This window comes from Pavona decussata, unplaced genomic scaffold (assembly GCF_977016875.1).
Source record: "Pavona decussata unplaced genomic scaffold, jaPavDecu1.1 SCAFFOLD_40, whole genome shotgun sequence".
NCBI classification, from domain to species: domain Eukaryota; kingdom Metazoa; phylum Cnidaria; class Anthozoa; order Scleractinia; family Agariciidae; genus Pavona; species Pavona decussata.
In genome coordinates this window covers 2,435,332-2,463,285 of record NW_028145462.1, presented here as the reverse complement: position 1 = coordinate 2,463,285, position 27,954 = coordinate 2,435,332, and the positions used below count along the sequence as shown (strand labels likewise).

At 39.3% G+C, this 27,954-nt stretch overlaps 2 protein-coding genes and 1 long non-coding RNA gene across 3 annotated transcripts in view; 2 read left to right on the top strand and 1 right to left on the bottom strand.

Annotated features, from left to right (window-relative positions):
• Positions 1-27,954, top strand: part of LOC146483171 (uncharacterized) — a 221,800-nt gene that overhangs the window by 121,212 nt on the left and 72,634 nt on the right. The window lies entirely within an intron of this gene.
• LOC146483176 (testican-1-like) lies at positions 9,924-18,673 on the top strand. The gene is made up of 5 exons (XM_085106440.1): positions 9,924-10,111; positions 14,779-15,031; positions 16,268-16,428; positions 17,200-17,383; positions 18,213-18,673. Exons 1-5 carry the CDS (start codon positions 10,058-10,060, stop codon positions 18,236-18,238), a joined length of 678 nt encoding a protein of 225 aa, XP_084962566.1. The 5' UTR covers positions 9,924-10,057; the 3' UTR covers positions 18,239-18,673.
• On the bottom strand, positions 19,173-27,954 carry LOC146483175 (tetratricopeptide repeat protein 19, mitochondrial-like). The gene is made up of 10 exons (XM_085106438.1): positions 27,587-27,954; positions 26,188-26,288; positions 25,365-25,535; positions 24,535-24,573; positions 24,088-24,144; positions 22,725-22,786; positions 21,701-21,787; positions 21,461-21,596; positions 20,650-20,812; positions 19,173-19,573 (listed from the first exon to the last, which is right to left on the bottom strand). The coding sequence occupies exons 1-10, from the start codon at positions 27,837-27,839 to the stop codon at positions 19,458-19,460; spliced, it is 1,185 nt and encodes a 394-aa protein (XP_084962564.1). The 5' UTR covers positions 27,840-27,954; the 3' UTR covers positions 19,173-19,457.

The window sequence follows — 27,954 nt, the reverse complement described above, 5'->3', positions numbered from 1 at the left end:
TCGCTCTCGATTTCTATGCGTGATAGTTGATTCGGGCTTCGCCCTCATCAACTATCACGCGATAGAAATCTCGAGCTCATAATCTAATTGTTAATTAGAAGATGGAACTAAAAGAAATATATTTAGCAATTAAATTATGAGCTCGAAATTTCTATCGCGTGATAGTTGATGAGGGTAAAGCCCGAATCAACTATCACGCCTAGAAATCGAGAACGAATAATCTAATTATTTCAGTATAAATCTACCAGTCGTTCAAAACTTAACAAGACAGGCTCACGATTTCATTGAATAGTCAGTGTCTAATGATATAAAGAGGTCACACCACACGCAACTGTTTGGCTACTCACTCTACTCACTAGAAATCATTTCCAGCCGACAAATGTAAGCCATAAAGTACGAAAGTAACTCCGAAGAACATCCTGCAGTACTCAATATTTGAGTCAACAACCAGGAGATAGATTTAGAGAAACGTAATATTTGACTCAAATATTGAGTACTGCAGGATGTTCTTCGGAGTTACCTTCTACTCGCTATCTACTTAACAATTAGATTATGAGCTCGAGATTTCTATCGCGTGATAGCTGATGAGGGCGAAGCCCGAATCAGCTATCACACATAGAAATCGAGAGCGAATAATCTAATTGTTTTAGTAAAAATCTACTAGTCGTTCTAAACAAAACAAGTAAATTATCCAAATCCTCCTTACAGACACTTCGAAAACGCGAAGAAGCGGGCTGAATCTTGTTGACCACCGCTACTCACTATCTATCACAGAATAGATAACGGTAGCGTAGCCAATCAGAGAACGGCATTCGTAATAGAACGCTAGTAGATTTATACTAAAACAGAATAGATAGAGAGTAGCGCAGCCAATAAGAGAACAGCATTCGTGATAGAAAGCTAGTAGATTTGTACTAATAGGGAATAGTTTGTAAAGAAACTGTGGTGCTGCGTCGCTGGGAAGTGAAAACGAATGTTGACAAGGTAATTTAGCCACCATAGAGAGATTCGAGTGCTGACGTTTTGAGCGTTAGCCCTTGGTCAGAGATGGGAACATGGTAACGTGGAAAGCATTCAACAAATTTATTCTTGAAAATGATGTATTAATCAGTAAGTGACACAGGCATACTCGGAAAAAAATCCGAGTGCTCCTACCAGGAGTCGAACCTAAGACCTTCCGATTACTAGTTCGGATAATCTACCACAGAGCCACAGGAGACTCGTGGGAGCTAAGGCCATTAAACTAAGTTCATGGGACAAACATCCTGCATACTGCTAGGATTGGAATGTCGTGTGAGGCATATGTGTAATGGAAATATTGTGATGGAATATGTTAAGCCTGGTGAATAAATGAGAATGATGTATTTCATCAGTAAATGATACAAGCATACTCGGGAAAAAAAAATCCGAGTGCTCCTATCAGGAGTCCGGCGAACCTAATACCTTCCGATTACTGGTTCGGATGCTCTACCACAGAGCTAAAGGAGACTCGTGGGAGCTAAGGCCATTAAACTAGGTTCATGGGACAAACATCCTGCATACTGCTAGGATTGGAATGTCATGTGAGGCATATGTGTAATGGAAATATTGTGATGGAATATGTTAAGCCTGGTGAATAAATGAGAATGATGTATTTCATCAGTAAATGATACAAGCATACTCGGGAAAAAAAAAATCCGAGTGCTCGTATCAGGAGTCCGGCGAACCTAATACCTTCCGATTACTGGTTCGGATGCTCTACCACAGAGCTAAAGGAGACTCGTGGGAGCTAAGGCCATTAAACTAGGTTCATGGGACAAACATCCTGCATACTGCTAGGATTGGAATGTCATGTGAGGCATATGTGTAATGGAAATATTGTGATGGAATATGTTAAGCCTGGTGAATAAATGAGAATGATGTATTATTCAGTAAATGACGCAGGCATACTCGAAAAAAATTCGAGTTCTCCCATCGGGAGTCGAACCTAAGACCTTCCGATTACTAGTTCGGATGATCTACCACTGAGCTACTTCTTATTTTCCACGTTACCTTGATTCGCTCTGACGAAGGGCTGACATTCGAAACGTCAGCCCTCGAATCTCTTTATCTTCTCTCTCTCTTTATCTTCTCTCTAAATTTCCAAACATTCGTGGTACAAAATATGTCATATTACTTATCATATATTTGTTTATATTACTATGGTTGTACATGTATATCTATCTTTATATAAGAGGTTATTTATTTAAATGTGATTAAACATGTATGCAGATCGCTCAGATTTTCTATCATTTCTTTCAATTTAAGAGTATGTAAGTTAAGCACATAATTTCAACTCCGGGATACCCTGTACAACATTTCGCGCTATGCAGCAAATCATATTTGAATGGTTAAGTAGTGCTTAAAACACGAGCAGCAGTGTTTTATCGAGTGGTTTTAGACCCGATAAAACACGTGCTGCGAGTTTTTTGAACGGCTTCAAAAATATTCCTGGAAAAGCGTGTGTCAAGAGAGTTCACAACAATGATGCTTTTTTGAACGTTGGAAATTAGTATACGAGAAAAACATTAAACACCATATACTAATAAGGTTAGGAGAAGGTTTTATCGGATTTTAAAACCACTGCCATGATGTTTCATCGACCATTTGATAGGTCAATGGGCTTATGGATTATTAATGAGTTTTGAAGACAATTGAACTCAGAGTACAACGTAAAATGTAAAATGGCTCAGAAACTATACCTTTTGCGCCGCACATAACTCTATAGCTTATCCAAATACAGGGGAGTACCCCCCCCCCCCCACCCCCCCATTGGAGTGCTCTCCTTACCAGGAGTTTGGAAGAACTGGTCAAAACAGCTGTTTCTTGGCCAGTTGAATGCATTTCTGTAATCTTATAACTTAGCATTATTCTATTATTTTTAATCATTTTTACTCAGTCATACCGTAAACTGCCGCTTATAAGCGTCCCCCCTCCCCCTTTACTTTCGTTGGTGTTGTATTGACATTTTAAAGCTTAATTAAAAACCAGTAAATGAAAGACGTACTTTGATCAACACTGCTGTAGTTCTCGTTTCGAAACGGTTTTTTATTCAGGTTATAAGCCCCCTCGGATATAAGACCCTCCGTTTATAAGCCCATCTAAAAACCCCTACGAAGTTGTATAAGCCCAGGGCTTATAAGCGACAGTTTACGGTGTGTTCAGTCATCAGTTAGTTATTTTCCTAATCTTTTAGTTTCCTTTCACATCCTCAGCTACGCCTCTCCTTTACCTAATTCTGGTCATGTAGGAGGGTAAACGCCTACAAGTTCCCTTCAGGATAAATCCTGTATTTACGGGCAAGTAATTCACTCCTTAGCCTTGTTTGGTTGTAGTTTTGTGTATCTTCGATCTATTGTAAATTGGCTAGCATTTGCCCGCAAGTTAAGTTGGTTTAGCATTGTTCACCTGAGTACAACACTAAGCTCTCAAGCAAACCTCGAGTGCTACTTCCTTCTCGATAACCCTTGTGTTATACTCGTTTCCGTTAATTTGATTCGTTCCCTTGTCTTTCCAACGTTCACAAAAGTATAATTGTTATGAACTCTCTTGACACACGCTTTTCCAGGAATCTTTTTGAAGCCGTTCAAAAAAACTCACAGCTCCTGTTTTATCGGGTCTAAAACCACTCGGCTGCGCCTCGTGGTTTTAAGTAATAGGTTGATGTACGGCAAATGTAAACAAAGTGAGCCGAAAAGATAAGTCAGAGTGACATTCCCGAAAATGAATTAAGATACAAGAAATGAAACCGAGTTTAACAAAAACACAACCCAAAAAAAATTTTAAAGAAAAAGCAGCTAGACTCAACCTGTATGAACAGAAACTTTCAGTTTTGTAATAATATTAACCAGCAAGAAACAAGAGTCTACATATGTAAATTTAAAAAATGTGATAACTGCACATTGGACGTTTCCGTTAAGCTTTCGTGGAGGTAAATATCTTAACGGTAGAGGGAGCTCGCTCAGAACACTGTCATATTTCGACCCTTAATACTTGCAATATTTAAAAACGTTTATCAGTCAAATGACATTTGCATAATATGTTATTGAGTCGGCATTTGCCGTCATACTTAATTAAATGTTAGAGAATGGCAATTTGAAGACGCAAAGATCAAAAGCAAGGTGACTGTTTATGTGCCAGTCAATTGTGCTTTTCTGTTGTCATCAAATTGTTTACATCATCAGAAAGTTTTAACTTTCATCTTCTATGTCGAATGCATACAAATTTTGTGTTCTCTTATTTCATGTTTGTGTATCTCTGATAACCATACTATGATAAAAAAGAAAGGTTAGTAGTTTATTCCTTGGGAGCACAATTTGAAATTAGCTTGCACAGGTGCGACAGTTGATAAAACATTATTCGCTGAACTGCAAATTGGAACTTCCTCTTTCATTATTTAACAGTGATAATATGGTTTAAACAATTCTCCTGTTGTGTCATCTTCTCGCATCTTCCTGTTAATTACCGTTTACTGTTATAGAAACATAGCTACAATGAAAGAATACTCTTCTGGCGTTAGGTACCTTATAGTTCCGTGGTATACGGACTTACAAGAAATAGATTTTGCTACTGAACTGTGTTTTTTTAGAATTAATACATTTTCAATTATCTTTTCCTTATTTTTCAAATTTCTACTTAGCTTCCTTTCCGAAAAACCAGGTGCTACATACTAACAAAAATTCATAAGACAGATTAAAGTTTAATAGGCTCAGTCTCTATAAAGACTTAGGCAGAGCGACGATACAGGTTAGCTCGTTTTGCTCGGGAGTAACATGGCCTTTACGAACATAACTGGAGATCGAAAGCAAACCTCAATCGAAAAGCTGGCGTGTTCAACAGAATTCACCAAAGAAGTCCACAACCATTTTATAGTCCTTTTAGCACTTAATGGTATTGTGGCCACTACCGCATTTCTGGGGAATACTCTGATCCTCGTTGCCCTTCACAAGGAGACTTCACTTCATGCGCCGTCCAAACTCTTGTTCCGCAACTTAGCGACAACTGATCTTTGTGTTGGTCTGATTGTGGAGCCTCTCTTTATTATTTCTCTTATATCTTCACTGAAAGACCGATGGAATTTTTGCCGCTACGCATTTGTTATTTTCACAATCACAGCCCTTATTTTATGTGGTGTATCTTTGCTTACACTGACTGCAATAAGCGTGGACAGACTTCTCGCCCTGTTATTAGGACTCAGGTACAGACAAGTTGTAACTTTAAAGCGACTGTATCGAATTGTACTTGTTTCTTGGGTTCTTTCCACTGCCGGAGCGACAATCAGTTTACTTTGGAATGAACGTATACACTCGCTGTTTGACTGCATTATTGTAGCACTTTGTGAAGTCACGTCAATCTTTTCTTACACGAAAATTTTCCTTACTCTCCGTCATAACCAGATTCACGCACAATGTAACGTTGATCAGGGACAACCAAGCCAAACAGTTCAATTGAACATAGCGCGTTACAAAAGAACAGTGTCCAGCGCGCTTTGGGTGCAGTTAGCGTTAGTTGTTTGTTATCTACCATTTGCTATCGTGAAGGTTTTGTTCCTTCAGGGAGGAGTGACGTCAGACATTATCGTCGCTAGTTTTTTTTCATATACTTTGGTTTTCCTTAACTCGTCATTGAACCCAGTTCTTTACTGTTGGAAGATCAGAGAAGTGAGACAAGCAGTAAAGGACACACTGAGGGGACTTTTTTATTGATCGAGTAAATTCTTACAATAATGTCTTACTGTTTAATGCTTTTATTGAAGCATGGTAAAATATAAAGCTGAAATATCACGCTTTTTCAAATGTACTTTGTGAGTTTTGTCTTTTTTAACGGACGTAAGATAAAAAACTGTATTCATCTAAAATTGTTATAGCTCAGCGAGTAGAAGGGGAAAACTATCTACAGTTATCAACTTTGTCATCGAAAGAAACGAGCTACTTTGACGAAGGAAGTCGACAGAAGGTTGAGAAGTGTTAAGCCAACCACAAGAAAAATCCAAGCAAGATTGGCTATCAGATAGTTCCAAAAATTCGAGACAGCAAAAACAGTGCACCATTCTACAGTCCAGGGATGCACACAGAATGTAACTTTTAATGAATTAAAATTGTGAGGTTTTCGTTTTTGCTTTGTAAAAGCAAATCCACCTCTTAATTTTCATTTTAATGCATTAAACAAAAGCTTAACAGTTGACAGTCATTGGCTAGTATTTGTGACATTAAACTTGTTAGGAATAAAATTGCTTGATATTTCTTTTCTTTAAATTTACTTAGTTCAGTCTACATTCCGTTTAATCAGCTGCAAATGTAAACGGAGCAAACGAAAAATGAGCATAACAGGACAAAACCAAAATCGGAAAAGAAAATTGAAAAGAAAAAGCACCATAATCAGGTTTTGTTTAGGGCATGCGTAAGCGTTACTTAGCAACCAAATTACTTCAACACGTGATCATATTTTGTATGCCACAAGTCCACAACCGTTCACGTGCTCAATCACCAGCTGTAAAATTACAGTCGATCTTCATGCACCAATTTATGCGAATAATTCAAACTGGCAAAAATAAATCAAGAAGAACTTGCCAGTGTTTTAATCACTCAGTTTTTTCATTTAGTTCAATTTTAACTCATTCAAATCTGTTGCCGCCATTTTGGAGAAGGGTCTATTGGAACGACACCGAAAACACAAAACCTCTATGTAAACCACTCTTGTGATGGAGCATCCTATTAAAAGATTGTTATTATTATTATTAAACAAAACAAAACAAAAAAAAACACGCCCTTTCCCCAATTTCCGGAAACGCTTGCTAGTCCTTGCTACGCAGGCTACATTTGTGACAATAAAGTGTTAAAGAAGAAATAAACACATACTTGTAAATTGATAAAACGGAAGAAAAGGGCCGTGATGAATAAACTTCACACGGATAAACATATCCTTGTAAATGATAAGAGCTCTAAAAAGGTCTAACAACAAAACAGACCAATAAATTTGCGCGGATCTAGTCGGCAAGCTGTTTGTTATAGCAGCGAAATAAATAGCATTTCGAAAAAAAGGAAATCCAGTTTACTCTCCGGTTTACTCTGACACTTTTTTCAAGACTAAAAACCTTCACCAGGAGCTCCTGCTTTTACTCGATGCCGTCCGTCTCCTTTCCATAGGGCCTGCCTGCCTTTCCGCTTCTAAAATTAAAAAAGGTGGCTAAAATAATTAACGTACCAACGTAACCCCAAAAAACGTGACGCTTGAAAGCCTTTTACAACTCAGTTAAGCGCATTGGCTTCTTTGAGTAGAGATGAAACGTAAATTTTCCGAGGTTGGGAGCATTGCGTTCGAACTGAGACTTCTGGTTGTTTCTTTCTTGCAGTGGACAGCGCATGCGCAAAGGAGAGCGCAAATCTCGCGAGAAAGTATCGCGCGTGCCTTGCATGCTGGTCCACATGCTTGCACGGTGGGGTTTTCGCGTGTGTCTCGCGGGGGAAAATGAGCACTTGCATTAACCCTCCCCCCTCCTCTTAGGAAGGCCTGATACTCAGGTTACACCACAGGTGCCCCAAGTTCAAGATGTGAGCGATGATCATCTTGCGTAAAGGCGGTCACGGCGCAAACAAGAGTCCGCCTCGGAGTTTGTATAGGAATATTTACGATCTTGTTTAGGAGGTACAAATACTGGAAAGTTCTTAATAGAAATGATATACCTTGCCTTTAAGGTGTATGCCTATTGTCTGTTTGCTATTTTGTTTTGATTTGAGACCATTTTAACGAGTTATCACTTCCTATCACTTCCCCTCCCCGGGGCGCTAGCCCCTCGCAAATATTCGTTTCCACTCCCCAGCGACGCAGCATTTAATACGGTTTCTTCAGGAACTATTAAATTACTCCCTCACTGCATAAAAATAGACTTCTTTGGGGTCCAAAATGCTAAAGCGCCTCAAGAGAGCAGAATTTGGGTAGGTACGCTCTGCTCTCAATCAATGGGAGAAAAAAAAATGTGGTATTTTGATTAAAATCAAGGCGGGTTTGAGGCGGAAAAGTGGAAATGTATCTTGTCACCTCATCACTCACTCACTCAAGAATGCCGAGATAAAAAAAATGGAAACAATCTGGCACTAGGAAAATAATTATAGAGTAAACAACTTCACGGAAAAGCCCTTTCATTATTACCGGACTCTAAATTAAGAATCATCTTACAAGTACAACATGATCAACAGTCAGCCCACAGGAAAGAACTGGTTTGCATTTTAACTTGCATTGGATTCAAAGTTTTCATCCACAAGACTGGAGTGCAGCAAAACAAATAGCCCCGAAGGAAAATATTGCTCCATCGCGTTCATTTGAATGGTCAGATGACAGAATTTTATCCAAAAGTATTTAATAAACTCACAAGTTTGGAACTATCTTGTACAGCGTCACTAACTGAACTACACAAGGGTGACACAACATGAACTGAGTAAGCTGAAGTACACACATGGTGTATAGTCGTCAAGAGCTTTTACCGTTTATTGACTACTGCAAGCTAAAACACATACAGGCTCAAAAGTAAACGACCCCCAAACAACCCTATTCCGTATACTACTGAATTAGCTTTGATGAATTGAGTGATCACATTAGAATTGCGCATGGAATTTCGGTCACCGATATTCAAAGGTTAGAACACTCAACAGCCCTGACTGCATTAAAGTATTCGTCTTTCGTCACCACGGAGACCTCTTCAGATTAAACGGTGGAAGAAAAATCGTGGAAAATAAGGAGAAAAAATACGGAACGAACCGTGAGATCGAGCGACAACTCAATTATACTGCCAGGAATAGCACCAAATATCCCATATCAATGAAGCGAAACAGTTAAACATCGATCGCGCTGAAAGCATTTCATCCCGACACAGACTAAATTTCAAAACCTAGAATTGAACTTCGAGATGCACTCATTCACGAATCGCTCATGCCGAATTTCGTAAGCTCTACTCATCCAAAGCTGAGGAAGGTTTTTGATTTGTAAAAAGCCTGTTTCGTTTGGGAAGGTTTTCCTTCCGGATATGCTTTTAATTGAAAGCGGCGGATCTAAGTTGCACTCTCAACCTTGGTTTATTTTCTAACAAAATGAATATAATAACAAACAACTGTTCAAAATTGTTTTGTCGAGTTCATTGTAAAACCTTTTTGAACTTGTTGAATGATTTCTTCTTGTTTCTAGCCAAATTTGTCAATCGTCTGTCTTCTCTCTTGTTTGATCGATTTTACCACCGAGAAAGATTGTAGACGTGACTCATCTTCCCGCGCTCTGGCGCCAAATTTCCTGTTGCAGTTTGAAAGCCGTGTTTTGAAAAGAAAGGAGTCCAGTTTATTGTAGGTTATCTGTAGATGATCGGTATGGGAAAATGTGCTTAGTGCTTAGACAGTCTCAATTCATAGAAGTGACTGTGAGTGTCTAGAGATAAATACGTTGTACCTAAGTTAAAACAATTATCATCATGTTGAAAAGCCGGTTGCATTGGCCGACTGAAGACATATTTTCTGGGGATTTGCCGTTGTGTGATTCAACTAAATCCGTTCACATCCAGAAAGTCCTGGAAGATTGAAGCGTGCGTGCCAAGCATAGACTTCTATGGAGTAGAGGATTTTGAGCGTAAGAGAGAGAGATAAAGGAATTAAGGCCAAAATAGTCAAAATACAGCAATAAAACTTCTACAGCAAGGCAGTTCGGGTCAAACCACAGCGCTTATCAACTCGCTGTCGAAAAAACATATTGCTTTAACACGACAGCTATGCAAGGGAACCAACTATCTCACGGAAATGCTGTTAAAAGCTAAGGTTATCACGTTCTGTGATCAGATAACGTCGTTTTTTTAAGAGTTTGTAAAATGGCTCACCGGACTGGGTTTCCGTAAGGAATGTTTAAAAACTTCTCACCCGCTCATATTACACAAATTGGTCAACGCCTCCTTGTGCGAACGGGCGTTAGAAAATTATCTCAACACGAGTCCGGTTCGGTTTACAATCACTTCGTACGAATTCAGTGAACAGTAGGCGGTGACGAGCAACTTAGTACCGGCAAAATGCAGGGATTTCTCCGTGTCTTAGCGTTGCTGTGCTTGTCAAGTGTCTGTAAGGTAAGAACTTGTAAGAGCTGAGGATTGAAATACGCATTTGTGTCTGGAACACTTGTGAACCATCGATTAACGCGGCTAAGCACAAAGATCGGGATATTCTCTGATGACAATTTGGTAAACCGAGGTGAGGTCCCGGTCGCAACCAATATTTCTCTCCCCCAATTTATGTAGCAACCGGTTTATTGATGCCGAATTCTGTTCTCTAGCTACACTAATAGCTACGTGTTGTTATCTCAAAATAGGGCAAGGAATATCACAGAATATCAGTAAATAAGCGTCAATCTAGTCAGCTGCAACTTAAGTGGACCATAAGTTTTTCAAATTATTTAATAACATCACTCAAGTTTGAACAAATTGACGTCTCGACTGAAAGTAGGCGTCCAATTTTCTTCGTATCCATTCCCACCACGCGTAGCTGAATGCCTGAAAGTTCAAACAGGCTACTTGTGTTTATATAAGAACACGTTTCATTTCTTTCAGTGCCTCAGTAAACATTAACTTTTCGCACCCGACCTTTCAAGAATTCAAGCTGCCGTGGACGGAACCATACCATAAAACTAATATGAAATGAATAGTGACAGACGTTTAAGCCATGAATGCCTTTTATTTTTGCTCTTAGCGAAGTGGTCAAAACTAGTATACTCAAACATGACCCACCAAACCGCAAAATAGATCCTTGTCTTTGCCTACACACCCAATCCCCACCCCCCCCCCCTTTCCTCAACCTCAAAAGATAGTGTCTTTATTGCATAGCCACCCCTCTATCCAGCAGTATAAATGACAGTGAGATTCAAACCTCACATTTCTTGTTAATCTAGCAATGCTGATTCTTACTAGCTGAATATTTTTGTTTACAACTCAAATTTTAAACTTCTGATAAAAAACGATGTAGAGAAACATTTCAACAAGAAAATTAACGATAGTAAAACAGCATGACGTTTCGACGACTTCATATCGTCATTGTCAAATTTTAAAGCCAGTAAAATTTTGTCGGTAATGTTCAAGAGATAGGTGGTGTCTTCGATAACCCCCCTACTCCAGACAAGACGGCTCCTCTTGGAACAAACTTTTTGTGACTATAGTTCCCATATTGAGAACTCTTTTAAATTTTTAAACTGTACAACTGCTTTTAAACCAGGAAACCGGTTACAATTTTTCCGATCAAACATGTACTCGACCGGGTTCGGCTACCGTCGTCGCAGTCATAATTTTCTTCTGTCTAGTCTAAACAAAACTGAAACAAGCGGACAACACATAAAATGCCACTCACTTGGAACTTGGAATGTAAATGTTTTTATAAATGTTTAGATTTCCATGATTACCCTGGCCATAAGCCATTTCTGGCCACGCCTCTTCGGCGCAGAGCTCTCGAGATTCATACCGTTCATACGCGTTGAACGCGCGTGTCCGCGTGTCACCTTTCGCTGCTCGCTTCCTGCTGCTACACAATACCCACACCAAAAACACCAGAAAACGTTCGTTATATCGGGAATGGCGACATGTATTTTCCAGTTGTCAGAGAGGGTAATGTTTGTCAACAGAAGTAGCTGATGTTGTAGCGAGGGAAAATATTTAAGACTCTCAAAATTAATAAACCCATTATTAATCGCGATATTTAATTTAATCTCTGTTACTCTTGTCACAAGCGAGGTCGCAAGTTTCCCGCTGTGTTTCAGTGAACTGCATTTTCCCAATGGCGAAGCAATTGTTTTCTTCTAATATGACCTATATTTAGCAAATGCCTTCGGGACAGGGCATTTACTGAAAAGTTGCAGGTGCAATCATTCCCGCGTAGAATATTTGAACGTCATGAAATGCGCGCTTTTCTGTGACCCCATCTGTTTATTAAATCAAACTAGCAACAGACACAGGACAATAGCAGCAGATAAATGCTGGTATTTGTGTGGTCAGAAAACATCTGCTATATGTACCCGGCGAAGTTTATCCTCATAACGCCTTATTATACACTCTTTTTTAATACAAGAACCTTCTTTGAAAGAACATTGAGGCTGAAATTCATCCAGATGTTAAGAACATGCTAAGAACGTACCCAACCTGAGTCTAAAAGATAATTATAAAAGCATTTTTATTCATTTGGATCCAGCTAAAAACACCTTCGCAAGGAATTTCGCAGGGTAAATTTGACACATTTCCTGGTCACGTTCATATCATATCGGTTTTCTGAAATTCTACACCAGGTAACTTAAGGAAAAACTTGAGAACATTTCAGGACCAAAACATAAAAAAGCTAAGAACATCCACTTTCGTTTCAGCCTCAGCCGGAGGATTAGACGTTCTTGTTAAAGAAAAAAATGAGTGTTTGACTAAAACATTCAAAATTTTCAAAATCCGTGAGCCCCAGATTAAAAATTGTACGCAGGATTTTAGTCATATCTCAAGAGCATTTCCTTTAGGTATTTTGTTGCTCACACCCTTACGGGAAAGCGAATGCTAAATTAAAATTAATGTAAGAAAGAGATGATCCCAATGTAATCTTTTTCAAACTCCCTTATCAAGTTTGTACTTATCAAACGAAACAGCTCGTTAAACCAGAGTCAGCAATATTTCGTTGCTGTCAGTGCCGTAGGTCATTTGTTAAAAAATTGTCCCCTTATTTTCTCTTGTGGCAGCTTATGTTGTCGCTTACCTAAAGCAGAGCCCTCTATCGCTCCCACCCCTCCCCCATACTATCACTGACAGCCACTTCTAAAGTGAATCAAAAAGGGCGTTACTGAAAACTCGTGTCATGAATTTTCTTTATTTCCGGGGTGGGGTAGGGAAGATATGAAAGGGTGCTGGTGAAAGGCCTCTGCCTCATGAGGCATACATTTCCTACAACAACAGCATTCAGTTTGACAAAGTAATTGTAGAAATTTCCTCTCCGTTCTGATTTAAAAACAATTAACGAAAGCACAGGAAAGACTGCCTGTCTATTAATCACCCTCCTGGCGCGATCACTTTCTAAACACTTCCTTGATCCTCTTTTAAAAAGGGTTGGCTGTTTTATACATCTCCTAATTTTGCCGCGAAACTGCGTCAATTAAGGTGGGGTGAAAACACAAAGGGTACCGCTGTCTCGCATACTTCATCGGTTTTCCCGATTTAGATTGATTCAAACTCAGAAAGCTTACGCGCAATTATAAATTGTATGGGGCATGCTGAAATTATTTGATTTCCCTAAGGCGATTTGTACGTCTTAAACCGTTGTGGTTTTATTTTGGAAATACTGAATGACCTTGAAGGTGGTCTTTTCATTTGTCTGTTGTCACAGACGGGTGTGATAATCTTCTTGCTTTTTAATGAAGTGCTGCTCTCAGCATGAACAATGCGGCTTACTTGGCGAACAAACAGGCGCAGAAATAAGAAGGGAAGACGGATGTGCAGACAGATGTGCAAACGCGAGACGCGAACATCACGCGTGAGAAAAGCTCCAATCCTCCTCTGGTCGAGAAAAACATACACGAAGGTGGTCAGTTTCTTGGTGGCATGGGAGCGTGTTGGACCGACAGAGGCTTGCACTGCGAGGAAGACCTCGTTTGTGTAATTGCCTTCCAGCTAACGTCTTTTAACGGAAATTTAAAGGGGCACTGTCACGGCGATTTTGCTGTATTTTGGTCAAAACTGCTCAATTATTTGACAAAGAACCTGTTTTGTAACATGACATTGCTCTTATAACACCAGGAAGAAAGAATTAAGGTTTTTCTCGTAGGAAGAACAAACTATAATCAGGTAGCGACTTCTCTAAAATGCACAGAAAGAACCAATTTTTTCAAGTTGCAATCTACATCCATCCTAGCCATCCGCAGCCAAACATAATAGTAGTTTCTGCGCACTGGCAGCCGTGTTATTGTTAACAAAAGTCAACCATCATTCTGACGATTCCATTGAAACAAATATGTTTTTTCTTTATTCATTTGTAGTGACACTGCGAGATAGATTTGTAAATATCCTGCTCATACATCCACATGGCAAACATGATTATCAGTTTTATTTTTAAAATCTGTTTTGTAACTGATGTTTTTACCGTGTTCAAATAAAATGTATGTAATATGTATGTCCTCGGAATTTTTGGTGGGGGTGTTCGGCTCATTTCTCCAAACTCTGACCCTATTTTAGACCTAAATATATAATTTTTCAATAGACGTTTACAGATCTGGCCTCTAAAGTTTATAACGTGAAACAGACAGCAATGAATATGACCTTGGCTATTTCGCCCGCTTCTACAGTCGGTTCGCCTGTGGTGAAGCGATTATCACGTCTACCTTGAATGCATGAGACCGAAGTGCAAATCCTCGCCGGTGAACCATATTTTCGCATAGTACGTTATATCTTGCTTCTACACATCTAAAATTCATACCCGTTTTCAGACCTGGTTTCTAGAGTCCATACCCGTTTTCAAACTCTATGGCCAAAATGGTTAAAATCTATACCCTATTTCAGACCAAAATGGCTCAAAAAGGCATACACTTTGGTGCCGCACATACCTGCATAGCTCATATAGGAAAGTAGCCCCCGTCTCCGGAGTCCCGTCCTGGGGTAGGTGATAATTTCTTGAAGCTAACGCCTCTCCCGTCACGCGAGTCTTTTTCACACGCGTCCATACATATTGTGGACCAACGTTTTTTTCTATAAAACCAAACATGCGTCAATTTTTCTTTTCTATCAAGGTGGTCCACGGCCAGGATGACAAGTGCAAGGGGGTTGTATGCCCGAGAGGCCGCATGTGTGTTCTTCACACGGACGAAAGTGGCGATAACTACACCACTTGTGAATGTCCAACCAGCTGTCCCGAGGAAGTGACGGAGCCCGTCTGCAGTTACTACAACACTCAGTTCAACAGTCGCTGTGAGATGCATCGGTTCGGGTGTGCTCACGACCTGACCATGAAAGTAAAGAACCAGGGAAGCTGCCCATCCGATAGTGAGTGGTTGAAGCCCCCGTTTCAAAATGTACACTCTCCTTACTGTTTTTCCATATTTCTCTTGGAATTAGTTAAGAGAATTTGCTTAAAATCAATTGGTGATCATTCCCTTTTTCGTATGACCTGTTTGCAGGATGTTCAGCCGTAATTACTCACTTTTAATGACTTGCTTATAATGTTTGAAATGAAAATATTTTAGATACGAGACAATTGCAAATTTTAGACCTATCCTAGCATAATACTCTAGATTTAAAAAACAATTTTATTTTGAATGTTCTTTTAGTGTCCACAATTAGCTAGCAAACTAATTACTCAGACACTTAAATAAAGTTCGTTCGTTCGTTCGTTCGTTCGTTCGTTCACTCACTCACTCACTCACTCACTCACTCACTCACTCATTCACTCACTCACTCACTCACTCATTCATTCATTCATTCATTCATTCATTCATTCATTCATTCATTCATTCATTCGTTCGTCCGTCCGTCCGTCCGTCCGTCCGTTCGTTCGTTCGTTCGTTTGTTCGTTCGTTCGTTCGTTCATTCATTCATTTCTGGTAAATTAGTGAAAAAACGGAATGCACCAGTTTGGACGGCAGTTAACATGCTACTTTTGTTAATTGCTTCAAAATGGCACACACTACTCTCAGAATGTGCCATTTAAAACAATTCGACTGAATCAGTCCTTCCAATAACTGAAGGACTGATTCACACTCCATTTGCGCACCAACCAGTCTGTCTGGCCAGCTCTGACAAATGGAAAACACTCTAGGACAATGCCGTGATGTGAAAACCAAATGCTTTTAAGAGTTTGGGTGAATAAGAGCGCAGAAAACACTGTCGAATGGTTTGGTAAATACTAAAATCCCTTATTTCCTTCTAGTTTTTCCTTAGTCCAGGCTGTCGATCCTTCAGAATGCTCTTAAAACCAATTTGGCCAGAGTAATCATCCTAGCCAATCACAGCAAACATCAAAAACGTAATGAACCAATCAGAACTCAAGCTACGTCAAGCGCGGGAATACGCGTGCGAGCAAGTCACGAATGGTTTTGCTTTCATTGGTCGAGAAAGTCGAGCGAATGTTTTTCTTAACCAATCATGGCTTAGTAAAGCAAAATCGAAGCAAACGTAAAATTGATTTCGACGTTCTAACTTGCAGGGGCTTGTTATCTTAATATGCTGTGTCTCATAATAGAGTTTTCTCGATTTAATGCGTTGTTCATACTTCTCTTGCAGACAAAAACGTTTGCAAAGGCGTCCAAATCCTGCAGTTTCCGAGCCGTTACTTAGAGTGGATCATGATCGCCCATCGGCACTCAATCGACCCTGCCTACGACCTGGACGTCTCAGCTAGGGCTGACGCCCTTACTGAAAATGAAAGAAAAGAGGTCCTTTCGGTAAGCATTTTTCACTGTTTATTCTTCTCCCATCCCCCACCCCCATCCTTAACTCACTCTTCCCCCCCCCCACCCCAACCCCCAAGGCGAACATGAGTCCACATACTCCTTGATACTCCTATGCCACAAAGCATCTGTCATCTCACTTGCCGTACGTTAAGCATCATGTCATAGCTGTTATTTTGAGGCAAGTCAACTGGTGCCCACTTGCAACCTCGTTCCCAGAAAAGAGACCTTGGGAACGAGTTTGTGATCCGTATAAAGTGATCTTGCTGTGCATTCGTCACATGATTGTGTAGTAGCCTATATAGAGCGGTTTCCAACTGAGTGTCGTAAAATCAAACTCTGGCCAACCCCAACAGATGTAAACAACACAACGCGCCAATCAGAATTCGAAGCAAATACATGTAACCGGCGCCAAGCGCGGGAAAACGCGTGCAGTTAAGAACAAGATTGTTTTTGGTTTAGATTTCCATTGGTTGAGAAAGTGGCCCGAGTTTTGTTAACTAATCACAATGCAAAACCAAAGCAAACGCGAAATTACTTTCGACATTCAATTGAAAACAGCTCTACGACGTTGAAATGGTCGAGTCAAAGTCGAAAGAGGGGAGGGGGGGGGGGGGGGGGGTAAGGTTAAAGCATGCTTGTTTCCTTTCACCATATCGTAATACACAAACTCAGGGATGCCTTTTCACGCCTCACAAAAAATCAACCACAGGGACAAAAGAGGGGAAATGTGTTCTTATTAAATGCTTTTTTTTGTTCATTTAGTGGGAATATGATTACGTTGACAAGAACAAGAACGATGTACTCGAGAAAGACGAGATAGAGCGAGTCTTTAAAGACGTGCTCGAGTTCGAGCCTTGTATTTACGGCTTCTTACAGTCATGTGATCAGAATGGACGAGAAGGAATCGAAAAACGCGAGTGGGATTTCTGTTTCCCAGTTACATCAGGTAACAGTTTACCAATCGTCTTTTCATCCTAATTCACCAACTCCCTTTATTACGGACACCTTCGGGACTGCAAGTTAGTGCCCTAAATAGCGAGAGTCCGTAATTGCGGGAATTATCTCAGTCAATCGTCTGTAGTTTATTTCTGCCGGGGATTGAAATGGTGTTCGTATTATCGGGGTGTCCGTAATAGCGAGGTGTCCGCAAGGCGAGAGTTGTCTGTATCGCTTTACGAGGGGGAGGGGGGTTCAACTGAGTGTCGTCAAGCCTAAACTAAAGTATTTACTTTGACCAATCAAAAGAGACATAAAAGGGGCCGTGAACCAATCAGAACGTGAAGCAAATATACCTGTAACCGGCGCGGTGCCAAGCGCGGGAAAACGCATGGAAGCGAGTCAGGTTGGTTTTGGTTTTGTTTTTCATTGGTCGAGACCGTGGCGCTAATTTTGCCAACCAATCACTGCGTAAAAAAAAGGCAAAACGAAAAGAAACGTGAATTACTTTAGACACTCAATGCAATTGAAAATTGCACGATCACAAAATGCAATAGGTTCCTTATAACCCTTTAATTAACTCATCACAACGAAACAGTTGCGTGAAATGATGCTTTGAGGGGAGCAAATTCTTGTTTGTTCTACAACTTTCCCGGAAACTCTAGTTAACAAAAAGATTAATTAAGATTAATTAAGCATCCGAACTGATAATTGGAAGGTTTTGGGTTCGACTCCTGATAGGAGCACTCGGATTTCCTTTTTTCCGAGTATGCCTGTGTCACTTTGAATAATAAATCATTCTCAAATTTAATTTTGTTTGCTCATTTTCTTAACTACAGGTACAGCCTTTGAAACTAGGAAGTGAGATCTCAGAAAGATGACCACATCTAACGACTTTCTGCAAGACATGTTAATGTTAAAGCTATTGATGCATTGAACACACTTTTTGTTGAAGCGCCTTATGAAGCACGATATAATGAATGCGGGGCGCGCTATTGCTTTTGTAAAATAATCATTTAGAAAAAGTTCCTGGATTCAAACCTCCAATCTTGTATAAATTTCGTTAAGGTCGTTTTATTCTGTCGATGAAATCAATGACTATGACCATGATCAAGCTTGCTGTATTCTTGAATAATATAACTTTCATCTTTGGCAGGAGGAAAGAAATTCTCCTTATCTAGTCCGTTCCCGCGGAATTTTTTCTCTTGCTTTGTTTTTGTCGTTACTGTTCGTTTAACACGTGCAATGTTAGGACCATAAATAGGTTGTAAAAAGCAAATAAACAGCTGGTTAAAAACGAGCTTAACAGTGTCATTTTAAAGCAAAATAACTACGGTAGAAAATTATTAAACAAAACGTAGAACTTTTCCCCTGTTGTATTCTACATGTATTACCGTACTAAATTTTCTGGCAGAAAAACTTGGTCACCCGTTAACCAGAAGCGATTCGTGCTTACTGGCAGTCTCCCTCGCAACCGTTCTGTGTCTCGTCACGCAACTCTCCTGAGGAGCGTTGCGTGACGAGACACAGTACGGCTGGCCGACTGCTCGAGTTACCAGAATTACGTACCGCTCATAACTATACCACAGTTAATAAAAGGCAATGGTTATGAAGCCTGAAAAACGTCTTCGTTATTTGTTTTTGTTTTAAAAACATTTTTGGCCTTGACCGTGTACAAACCACAAAGAATGGTCGAACTATGAATGCAGCAGTGCGATTTTTAGGTCCGAAAAAGATTCTCAAAAGTTTTATCCAAAATTGCAGGCCATTAAACTAAGTCCAGGTGACCAAACGCAATGTAAGAAATGTAATGGTATATTTTTAAGCCTGGTGATCAAATCACAAAGATGTATTTTACAGTCAGTAAAAGAGGCCTACTCGAGAAACAACATGTTTACTATCTTTTGTTCCATTGTTCTCACGAGCCAACTTGTATTGTGAATGCGCATTTGAAACCTTCACTGTAGGCGCCTCAGGTTTGCCGTGCAGAGGCCGGCCTTGAGCGGGAGACGAGGGTCAATGAGAACGCGTTGAGAGATAGTAGTGTTCAAACGACAGTGCGCGAATGTCCTTGTCTCTCTTTTCTACCCGTCCATCTCAGTCAAACTGTTATTAATCATTTCTTTAGTTTCTTCGTCTTTCGCCTCGTCCGCTAGCTTCAGCGCCTTCTTGAGAGCTTCCTTTGCTTTAGAAACATTTCCTGAAAATTGAAAAAGAACAAACAAGTCTTAGGCCTTGTGTTACCAAGGGCGCATTCTTTCGGGAGCATTGCGGAACAAGAACACTGTGTGACACGGAATAGACGGTATTCATGTTCTGTTCTGTTTTCGGAATCAAAGAAAGACTCCAAAAAAGTTTGTTGAGATCATGTTCTGCATGCTGTGTGTAATTAAAAGGGCAAAGTTTGTTGGCTACAAGTGCAAATGTTTTGTTAAATTAGCTCCATGTCTTCTCTGTGATCATACTTGTACATTATAGCCAAATTTTCCAGAATCCAGATTAGCAGCAACCGCGTTTATAGTTCCGAAAAAAAAAAAAAAAAAATCACCGCCGTAAGCCCATGGTCTCCTTAAAACTTTACATTTGGTTATTTCACGATTATTGTTTTGTAGGGGTGGTCAAGAAATGTACTAGAATTTATAACACAAGAGTAGAGTTATTCTATGCTCACATTCACAAGCGAGTCAGTTTCACCGCTTAATTGCCCGTTCCGAAGTTCATAAAGAGACTGGGCTTCGTTTACACATTGCTCAAACTGCGTCATATGAAAAGATGAACCCCATCGCCAGAAAGATCACATAAAAATTACCAAGTTTACCAACTTTGGTTATGTTTCATTGCGTAGTGACCAGGCTGTGACCTGTCAAAGGTCGCCCAAACAACAAACAAATGTCTCTAATTCTGGGATGGCGTCCGCCAAATCCATACAAAGTCTCTCATTTTTTCCGATTTTTGAAAGCCTTCTACATGGTTACAATCTAACGACAGAAACTGAAACTTAGTAAACTAACTAATTTTCATGCGATCTTTCTTGTGATGGACTCCAATTTCTGAATGAATGAACATTTAAAAACTTGTCCCCAGTCTTCATTTGAACTCCGAACTGAGAGCATTTGACTAGCGAATCATTTTATGGGGAACTCGCTTCAGCCCGGTTCAAACGTGGAACTGTACATGTGCCGAACCTATTGAAAATTAACAAACAGATAGCTTTTGCTCATTTACATTATGTTTGGCACAGGTAAAGTTTGACGTTTGCACCCGGTCTTAGAATACCTTCCAGATTGAGAATGGTTCCCAGGTTGGCCATAAAGCGTGACAAATGAGTGTTCTGAGTTTGTTCAGCAATTCGCACAGCTTCTCTTGCCATCTCTTCTGCCTGTTGATAGTTTCCACTCTCTGCAAAAGCTTTGGCTAGGTTATTAAGAATCACTGTTGTCTGAAATCCAACAAGTTAGAAAGAATCTAAGAAACTTCATTAACGCGTCGAGTACGTTCTGGCGCAATTAGCACTAATTGGGGACAAATTATGAATTAAAATAGCGGACATGCACTAGAAAATTAAAATCATCACTACTATCATTGAAGATGACTGACCGTCTGAATGACGGGCTGACTGACTGACTGACTGACTGACTGACTGACTGGCTGGCTGGCTGGCTGGCTGACTGACTGACTGACTGACTGACTGATGGACTAACTGACTGACTGACTGACTGACTGACTGACCAATTGACTGAATGACTGATTGACCAACTGTCTAACAGACTAACCAACTGACTGACTGACTGACTGACTGACCAATTCATTAACAGACTAACCAACTGAATGACTGACTGACTGACTGACTGACTGACCAACTCAAAACTAACTGACTGACTGATTGACTGACTGGCTGGTTGGTTGGCTGAATAGCCGACTGGCTTGTTGATTGACTGACTGAAGGACCAACTGACTCACTGAATGACCGACTTTACTTAGCATGCTAAAAAACATTAGCTTTTCAAAGCACCCACAATCAAAGATAAAAAGGCCTTTTAGCAAACAAACGTGTCTATTCACCTATTATATAAGCATAGAAATGTACCTGTTCGTGATCCTCCCCAAGCACCTCTTTAGAGACTTTCAGAGCTCTTGCCAGCAGCCTTGCAGCTTCAACAGGCTTGTCTTGTGACAGTAGGTATGTTCCCCATGCCTCTAGGCACACGCCTAACAGTGCCTTGCTAAAAACATTCAGAGAATAGCAAATTGAACACCATGCCAAGAAGGTAAGCAAGTAATATCACAGTAGGGTCACACTTGGGTCTAATTAAATACAATCCTTAACCTGTTTTCTGTAGCATCTGGAGAATCGTCAACCTTCTTTTGTACTGAATTAGTTGCCCATTGAAATCCTTGAACTGCAAGATCATGTCTATGAGTAATTAAAAAAGAGAATAAGATTCATTGCTAAGTCAAACAGTTGTAGTTTTCCATTTTTAAGGTAAACATTTTGGGGACACTTATGTGTATCCCTGTTAATTAAAAATATGAATATGCATGCAATTAATTTTGGTAAAATTCTGCAAGCATATTGATGTGTAAAAGAACGGGTTAATTTAAGATCTGTCCCTAACCTCAAACAAAGCTCTGTATTAATTAGTGATGCCTGCAGGATTCAAACAGCATTACATCCAGGGCCCAGTTGTTCAAAGCACGATTAAGCTAATCCTGGGTTAACATGAACTCTGATTCAAGTTTAATTATTAAAAAGTAAAGATTCTTCCGAAATATTTTTGACCCTCAGTTTTGACTTAGGTGTTTCTTTACCATTGTTTTATCTTAAAGTTAGCTTTCAAAATCAATTTTAATCAGCGAGATGAACTGAAAACCTTGGTTAACTTTTAATCGTGGATTAGCGTTAATCGGCTTTCGAACAACTGGGCCCTGTTTAACAAAACTGAAGCTGTTTACCACTATATACACAGCTAGTAGGGTGACATTTGGAAAAAGTGAACTTAGTTAAGTTTGAAGAGTCATTTTAATTTATCTGATTTAATTGAATGTTCCACCTGGCCTAAGCAATGATTTGACTTTTGAATTCCAAAACGCTCTACTTTGGTGCACAGAAGTGTTATCGCGTTACAACTTTTGTTCAGCTTTAAACACAGAAAAAAAGGAAAATATTTCAAGCATCACTAAACAACTGGTTCAGTCTTATGCATGTTGGGAAAGTCCGAGCCCTCAAATCAAAAATGTAACTATGTTTCTGACACAGAAGCCAGTCTGGGTGCATGCCAAATTTGAGCAAATTCAGAGAAATTTGGATTCCAAGGCCAAATTGTTATTTACACTCTTCAATTATAGCTTACTTGTCTTGGTGGGCACATGCTATGGAGAGCTTGAGAGACACTTCAACTACACCGTCATCATCCTAAGCGTAAAAGAAAAAAAAAAGAACAGAAAATATCAATTACAGTACAGTCGAACCTCCACTACATTCACCTCTCCACAACAGCCACCTCTCTACAACGGCCACTTTTTTTTGTCCCGGCGGACAGTCCATACATTAGCTCTTGTTTAAACCTCTCTACAACGGCCACCTCTCTACAACGGCAACCGTCACTAAAGTGCGTCCCCAACTGCCAAAATAACCTCTCGACAAAGGCCAGTACAGCTCTTTTTTTGTAAAAACCCTTTTTTTATAAGTTGATGCAGTAATCGACATTTGTCTTTGGAACATTACGTTTCTGTATCCATTTTAATGATATACGTATTTTGATTGTGTTCCATTTATATGCTGCAGTAAGCATAAATTGCCTACAATAATACAGCTAATATGTTGCGAACCTTGCTCGTTTCATCTTGTTAACATTTTGATTCGAAACATTATTTACGTTTTATTGTGTATTTTATCTGTATATATTATTTAAGACTGGATTGCCATTATAGGCTACAGTAAGCATGAACTTGGCACAATAAACATGTTGCCCTTCCCGGAGAAACGGTGTCATATTACACCCTTACCTCCCCATAACGGCCACCTCTCCACAACGGCCACTTTCTTCTGACCCCAAGGTGGCCGTTGTGGAGAGGTTCAACTGTACCTCTGATAAAGCCACCTCAACCTTAATTATAAATCAAATAGCTAACCCAGTGTCTCACAAATATTAGAATGCCGGACATTTATCTCAGTCTGATATTCAAGAAATGATGCAACTAGGAAAACTGAAAGGCTGGGAGCAGAACCGACCTAAGTGCATTTCAGATCACGTTTTGCTGTTTTAGCTCAGATCCACTGGAGTTTTTACATGTGGCCTTGAATTCTTTCAGGAAACGTTGCTCCTGCCAATGTTTTTTCCGCTGGTTTGTGCTTCCTGTGCAATAAACCTATGATTATGGGCAACATTGCCATTTTTATGACAAAACCAGAAAAGGTGTGTGCTGTTACAGGCAAGTTTTAACTGTACTTATGTTTGATTTTGTTAACAAGAGTTGAAAAGGTAACTTTGCAACCATAAAGAAATTCAAGTGCTGACATTTTGTGTGTTAGCCCTTCATCATAGCCAGGATTCGCTCTGACGAAGGGCTAATGGCAGAAATGTCACCTTAAGTTATCAACTCTTGATAAAACCAAACATTCATTTCCACTCCCCACTGAACACAGCACCACAGTTTCTTTAGAGACAAATCAACAAATCATATTGATGTATACAGAGCCCTAACTGTACTTACTTTAGGAGTTTCTGCTGATAGAAGGTCTCTCAGAAGCAGGCGGAAATAGTGCTCAGCCTAAATTAAGACAAAACAGAATTGAAAAAATTAAATATTTGATAGAATTGAAAGTCATGGCCCTGTCTTCATTAATTATATTTTAACAACTATGGTTTACAACTAAAGTTTGACTCTTAGCCACTAATAATCCAACAGAAATTATTATGTAAGGGGAAAGTGTCTGATAGCATATCAGACAAAATAATCAAAATTTGAAGGGGTGCGTGAAATAAGGCCCTTAGTGACTTATTATGTAAAGTCAAGTTCTCCTTTCATTTCACAAGCGAATACAAGGAAATTTGGAAGGAGAATCTAGCAATTCATCAGAAGTCACTTAGGGCTTTTTTCCAAGCACCCCTTCATTTATAAATATTATAATTTTCAAATAATTAGTTTTTTTCACATTACCTCACTCCATTTTTGAAGCTCGAATGAGAGATTTGCCAACTGCAGGTAGAAAATATAGCAAAAACTCAAATAAGGTATTAAGCAGTACTTTCCTGTGGAAATGTTTATTAAGCTTTACAACATGATTCTGTCTTTAAAATATGCCAATGCCATGAATTATAAAAGCAAGTACTTCCATTCAAATTTAATATACTGTATCAAGTGCAATTCTTTGCTATAATGTTGTTTATTATCATCGTCAGTGTTACACGCAAGATGGTAATCAACTCAAAGCTTGAGAATGTAGATAATCATACCCCAGTCTGGAGTGTAATAATTTTTCACCTTCTGTGCTATAATATTCCACAGTTCATATAATACTTTGTAACAATGTATGTTGTACACTAACACATTTCTGACTTGTGTTTTACTCTGTGGCTAAAGTCTGTAAGTGCTCTTAAAATCTGTTAAAACAAGTTGCTACTAAATTCTTGAAAGCAGTCAAATATCCAATTTTTTCCAACAAATGAATGTAATATCATTATGTCCAGAATGCACGTAACCCTGAATTTGGGTGCTAATTATATAAGACAGACCTTTTTGTCATTTTCATATGACTTCATGCTTGGCAGAATTACTTGTTTGACAGAAGAATTTAGGGTAGGGGACACCTTGTGATGTCTATAGTACAGTTCATGTATCTCATTAGCATGCATTTCTGGACATATCTCTGAATTTACACATTTAAGACACGATAGTGGCAATACAACCATGATGGCAGTGCTCAGGAAATTTAAAAGCAAATGTAGGCAGTAACCATATTATGAAAAAATAAATAATATCTGTCTGACCTGATCCAGTACATATCTCAAATATTTCTGCATTCTGATTCTATCCTTTGTTACTTGTTCATGTTCCTCAGGTTTACTGTTGTTTGTCCTCTCAAAGAAGTCATGTATCATTTTTAGAACTTCTTTCAATAAAGTGATGGACTGCTCCTTGTTTCCATCAATATCTTTTTTCTATAATAAAGGAATTTAACAAAAACAGAGTTAATTTTGAGACATAAGCGCTTTTTAACTCTATTTGATTGGTGTATGGTGTTGCAATGGTGAAATACCCACTCCGGAGGTCAAATGGAAACTGGGGACGAGTTCCCATTAAGGATGGTGCCTCCTGATACAAAGGTATTTTTGCTCAGTTTATTGCTATGTGGGAAAAGCAGATCTTAGTATAGGCTATTGGAATCCAAAAAGAAAATTAGGGGTCAACCGCGCATTTTTTAGAGATAATTAAGAAACAATAATATTCTAAAAAGTGCTTAAGTACAAAGTAATGTAAGGCATTTTTTATCAAATTGAAGCTTTTTTATCTCTGAAAAATGCATGGTTACCCCCAATTTTGTTTTCAAATACCAAGAGCACTTGCTAACTTCTGCTTTCTCCAAATAGTTTTAAACCACACAAAAATATCCCTGTATTAGTAGGCACCACCCATAGGAAACCCGAGTATCTCAAGATGTGCAGAAAATATGCGCAGTAACAAAAGTAGGCACCGTCCTTAATTTACCACTAAGAGTTACTGACTTGGCATACATGTAGAACCATTGATCAATGCAACCAACAGTCAAACATTTATAGTAAGGAGAGTTCATAGTTTGTATTGTTTCTGTACCTTTGCCATCTTCAGCTTGTATTCAAGTTCTGGGGGTTTATTTTTGCCATACATCATTTTGTTATATTCTGTAGCAATGAACACACATACCCCTCCAATTCCTATTTGAAAAAACAACGTATCATAAGGTGAAATAAATAAATAAATAAATAATAATAATAATAATAATTATAATAATCTTTATTTCACTGATAAAGATACATGTCAAGTGTTACATAGTGAATAAAAAAACCCCACCAAAGACACAAAAATTAACATTTTTAGGTCTATCAATTACTAATAGCTAGATTATAATTAAAACTAAGTCTAAGTCTAAGTCTAAGTCTAAAACTAAATCAATAAATCATGAAAGAATTAGTTTTTCATCACTTCATCCGGTCCCTTGAGTACATGTACAACTTAAAGGTTGTTGTGGTTTAAAAAAATTTTCGTTTAATTTTCTTTCAAACCAGTTTAACAACTATTTTCCTTTGTGCAGTATTCCTTACCATATTCCAAGACAAAGGGAAATGAAAGTCAAATGTGTTTGTGCTATCATGGATGGCAGATAGTGTGCTCATTGCCTCCTTGGCCCCAATATCAATAACCAACCAATATCATCATGTGCTTTCTATGGGACTAGTTGGAAGGCTTTCTTGTAGAAGTATGGGATTTTATTGAAACCTTTCCACAAGAAGAAAAACCAGTAGATGATTCACACTTGCACTTGCACTCTCCAGTTTGCACTGCCCAATTCCACCCCCTACCTCACTCACCCTCTCATCCCATCGTACAATCTGGTAACCAGACTCCTCAGGCTTTTTGGCCAGCGATTGGTCACCAGAAGAGACTCTGGGGTGACTGGAATTTTTTCGCTGCAGGATTTCTGTGGTGAAACAATGCAAGTGAAAGACAGAGCCATTGTAGGGCAGCTAATGAAAAAATTTGTTTGTTTTTCATTTCCCCAGAGTCTCTCCTGGAGACCACCCCACTGGCCAAAGAGCCTCAGGACTCTAGGTACAAGACTGACTATACAGCCCTGTAGTATTTCCCAAAGTACAAAGTTTGGAAAGATTTCCACACAGACTTTTACATTAATTATACATGCACTACTGTCATACTAACCCTCTTCCACAAACAGCATGCATGAATAGAGTTTGAGTCAGAAAATGTATACAGTCATAATTCATGTATAAGGTGGGGAAATCTTGGAAGGATTTCCGCACAGTCCATACATATACATGCATCACTGTCATACCAAACATAACCATTCGTACACAAAGAACGAGCATGAATAGAGTTTGAGTTGCAAAATGTATGCATAATTAATGTATAGGGCTGTACGGAAATCTTGCCCAAAGTTTTACAGAAATCATTATAAGCCTTATCACAGCTTACAATGAAACCTTTCTTATCTTACCAAGTATGAGAATAGCCCATAACTCATCGGGAACAGATCTTCTTATCCTTTTAAATCTGCTCTCTTGCGCTAAATTAAAACACTGGAAAACTGTTGGAAAACGCCCCCTTGTCGTACAAGTCACAGACTGCAGGGTCGAAACACGATGTATGCCGCCATACGGTCCAGAAGTGGCTCTACTACTGCATCTTGCACTTAAAATACACCTTTTGCTGTCCTTTAAAAGCCTCCAGTATCTGTTGAATCTTTGCATAGCAAAAATCGTGCTATCTACGTTTAGAAAATTATTGAAAAAGAGCAGTCCTTCGCGCAAATGATCATTGCTCGCCGTCCGCCATCTTAGCTTGGTTACAAAGACCAAGGCCAGG

What these genes read in the sequence shown, in the direction of transcription:
- LOC146483176 (XM_085106440.1), top strand. Translation starts at nt 10,058, where the DNA reads ATGCAGGGATTTCTCCGTGTCTTAGCGTTGCTGTGCTTGTCAAGTGTC. An exon ending in AAAGAAAAGAGGTCCTTTCG is followed by an intron (nt 16,429 to 17,199) that starts GTAAGCATTTTT and finishes TTGTTCATTTAG; the next exon opens with TGGGAATATGATTACGTTGA. An exon ending in CTGTTTCCCAGTTACATCAG is followed by an intron (nt 17,384 to 18,212) that starts GTAACAGTTTAC and finishes TCTTAACTACAG; the next exon opens with GTACAGCCTTTGAAACTAGG.
- LOC146483175 (XM_085106438.1), bottom strand. Translation starts at nt 27,839, where the DNA reads ATGCAAAGATTCAACAGATACTGGAGGCTTTTAAAGGACAGCAAAAGG. An exon ending in ACAAGCTGAAGATGGCAAAG is followed by an intron (nt 25,536 to 26,187) that starts GTACAGAAACAA and finishes CCTTTATTATAG; the next exon opens with AAAAAAGATATTGATGGAAA. An exon ending in TGAGATATGTACTGGATCAG is followed by an intron (nt 24,574 to 25,364) that starts GTCAGACAGATA and finishes TTCTACCTGCAG; the next exon opens with TTGGCAAATCTCTCATTCGA.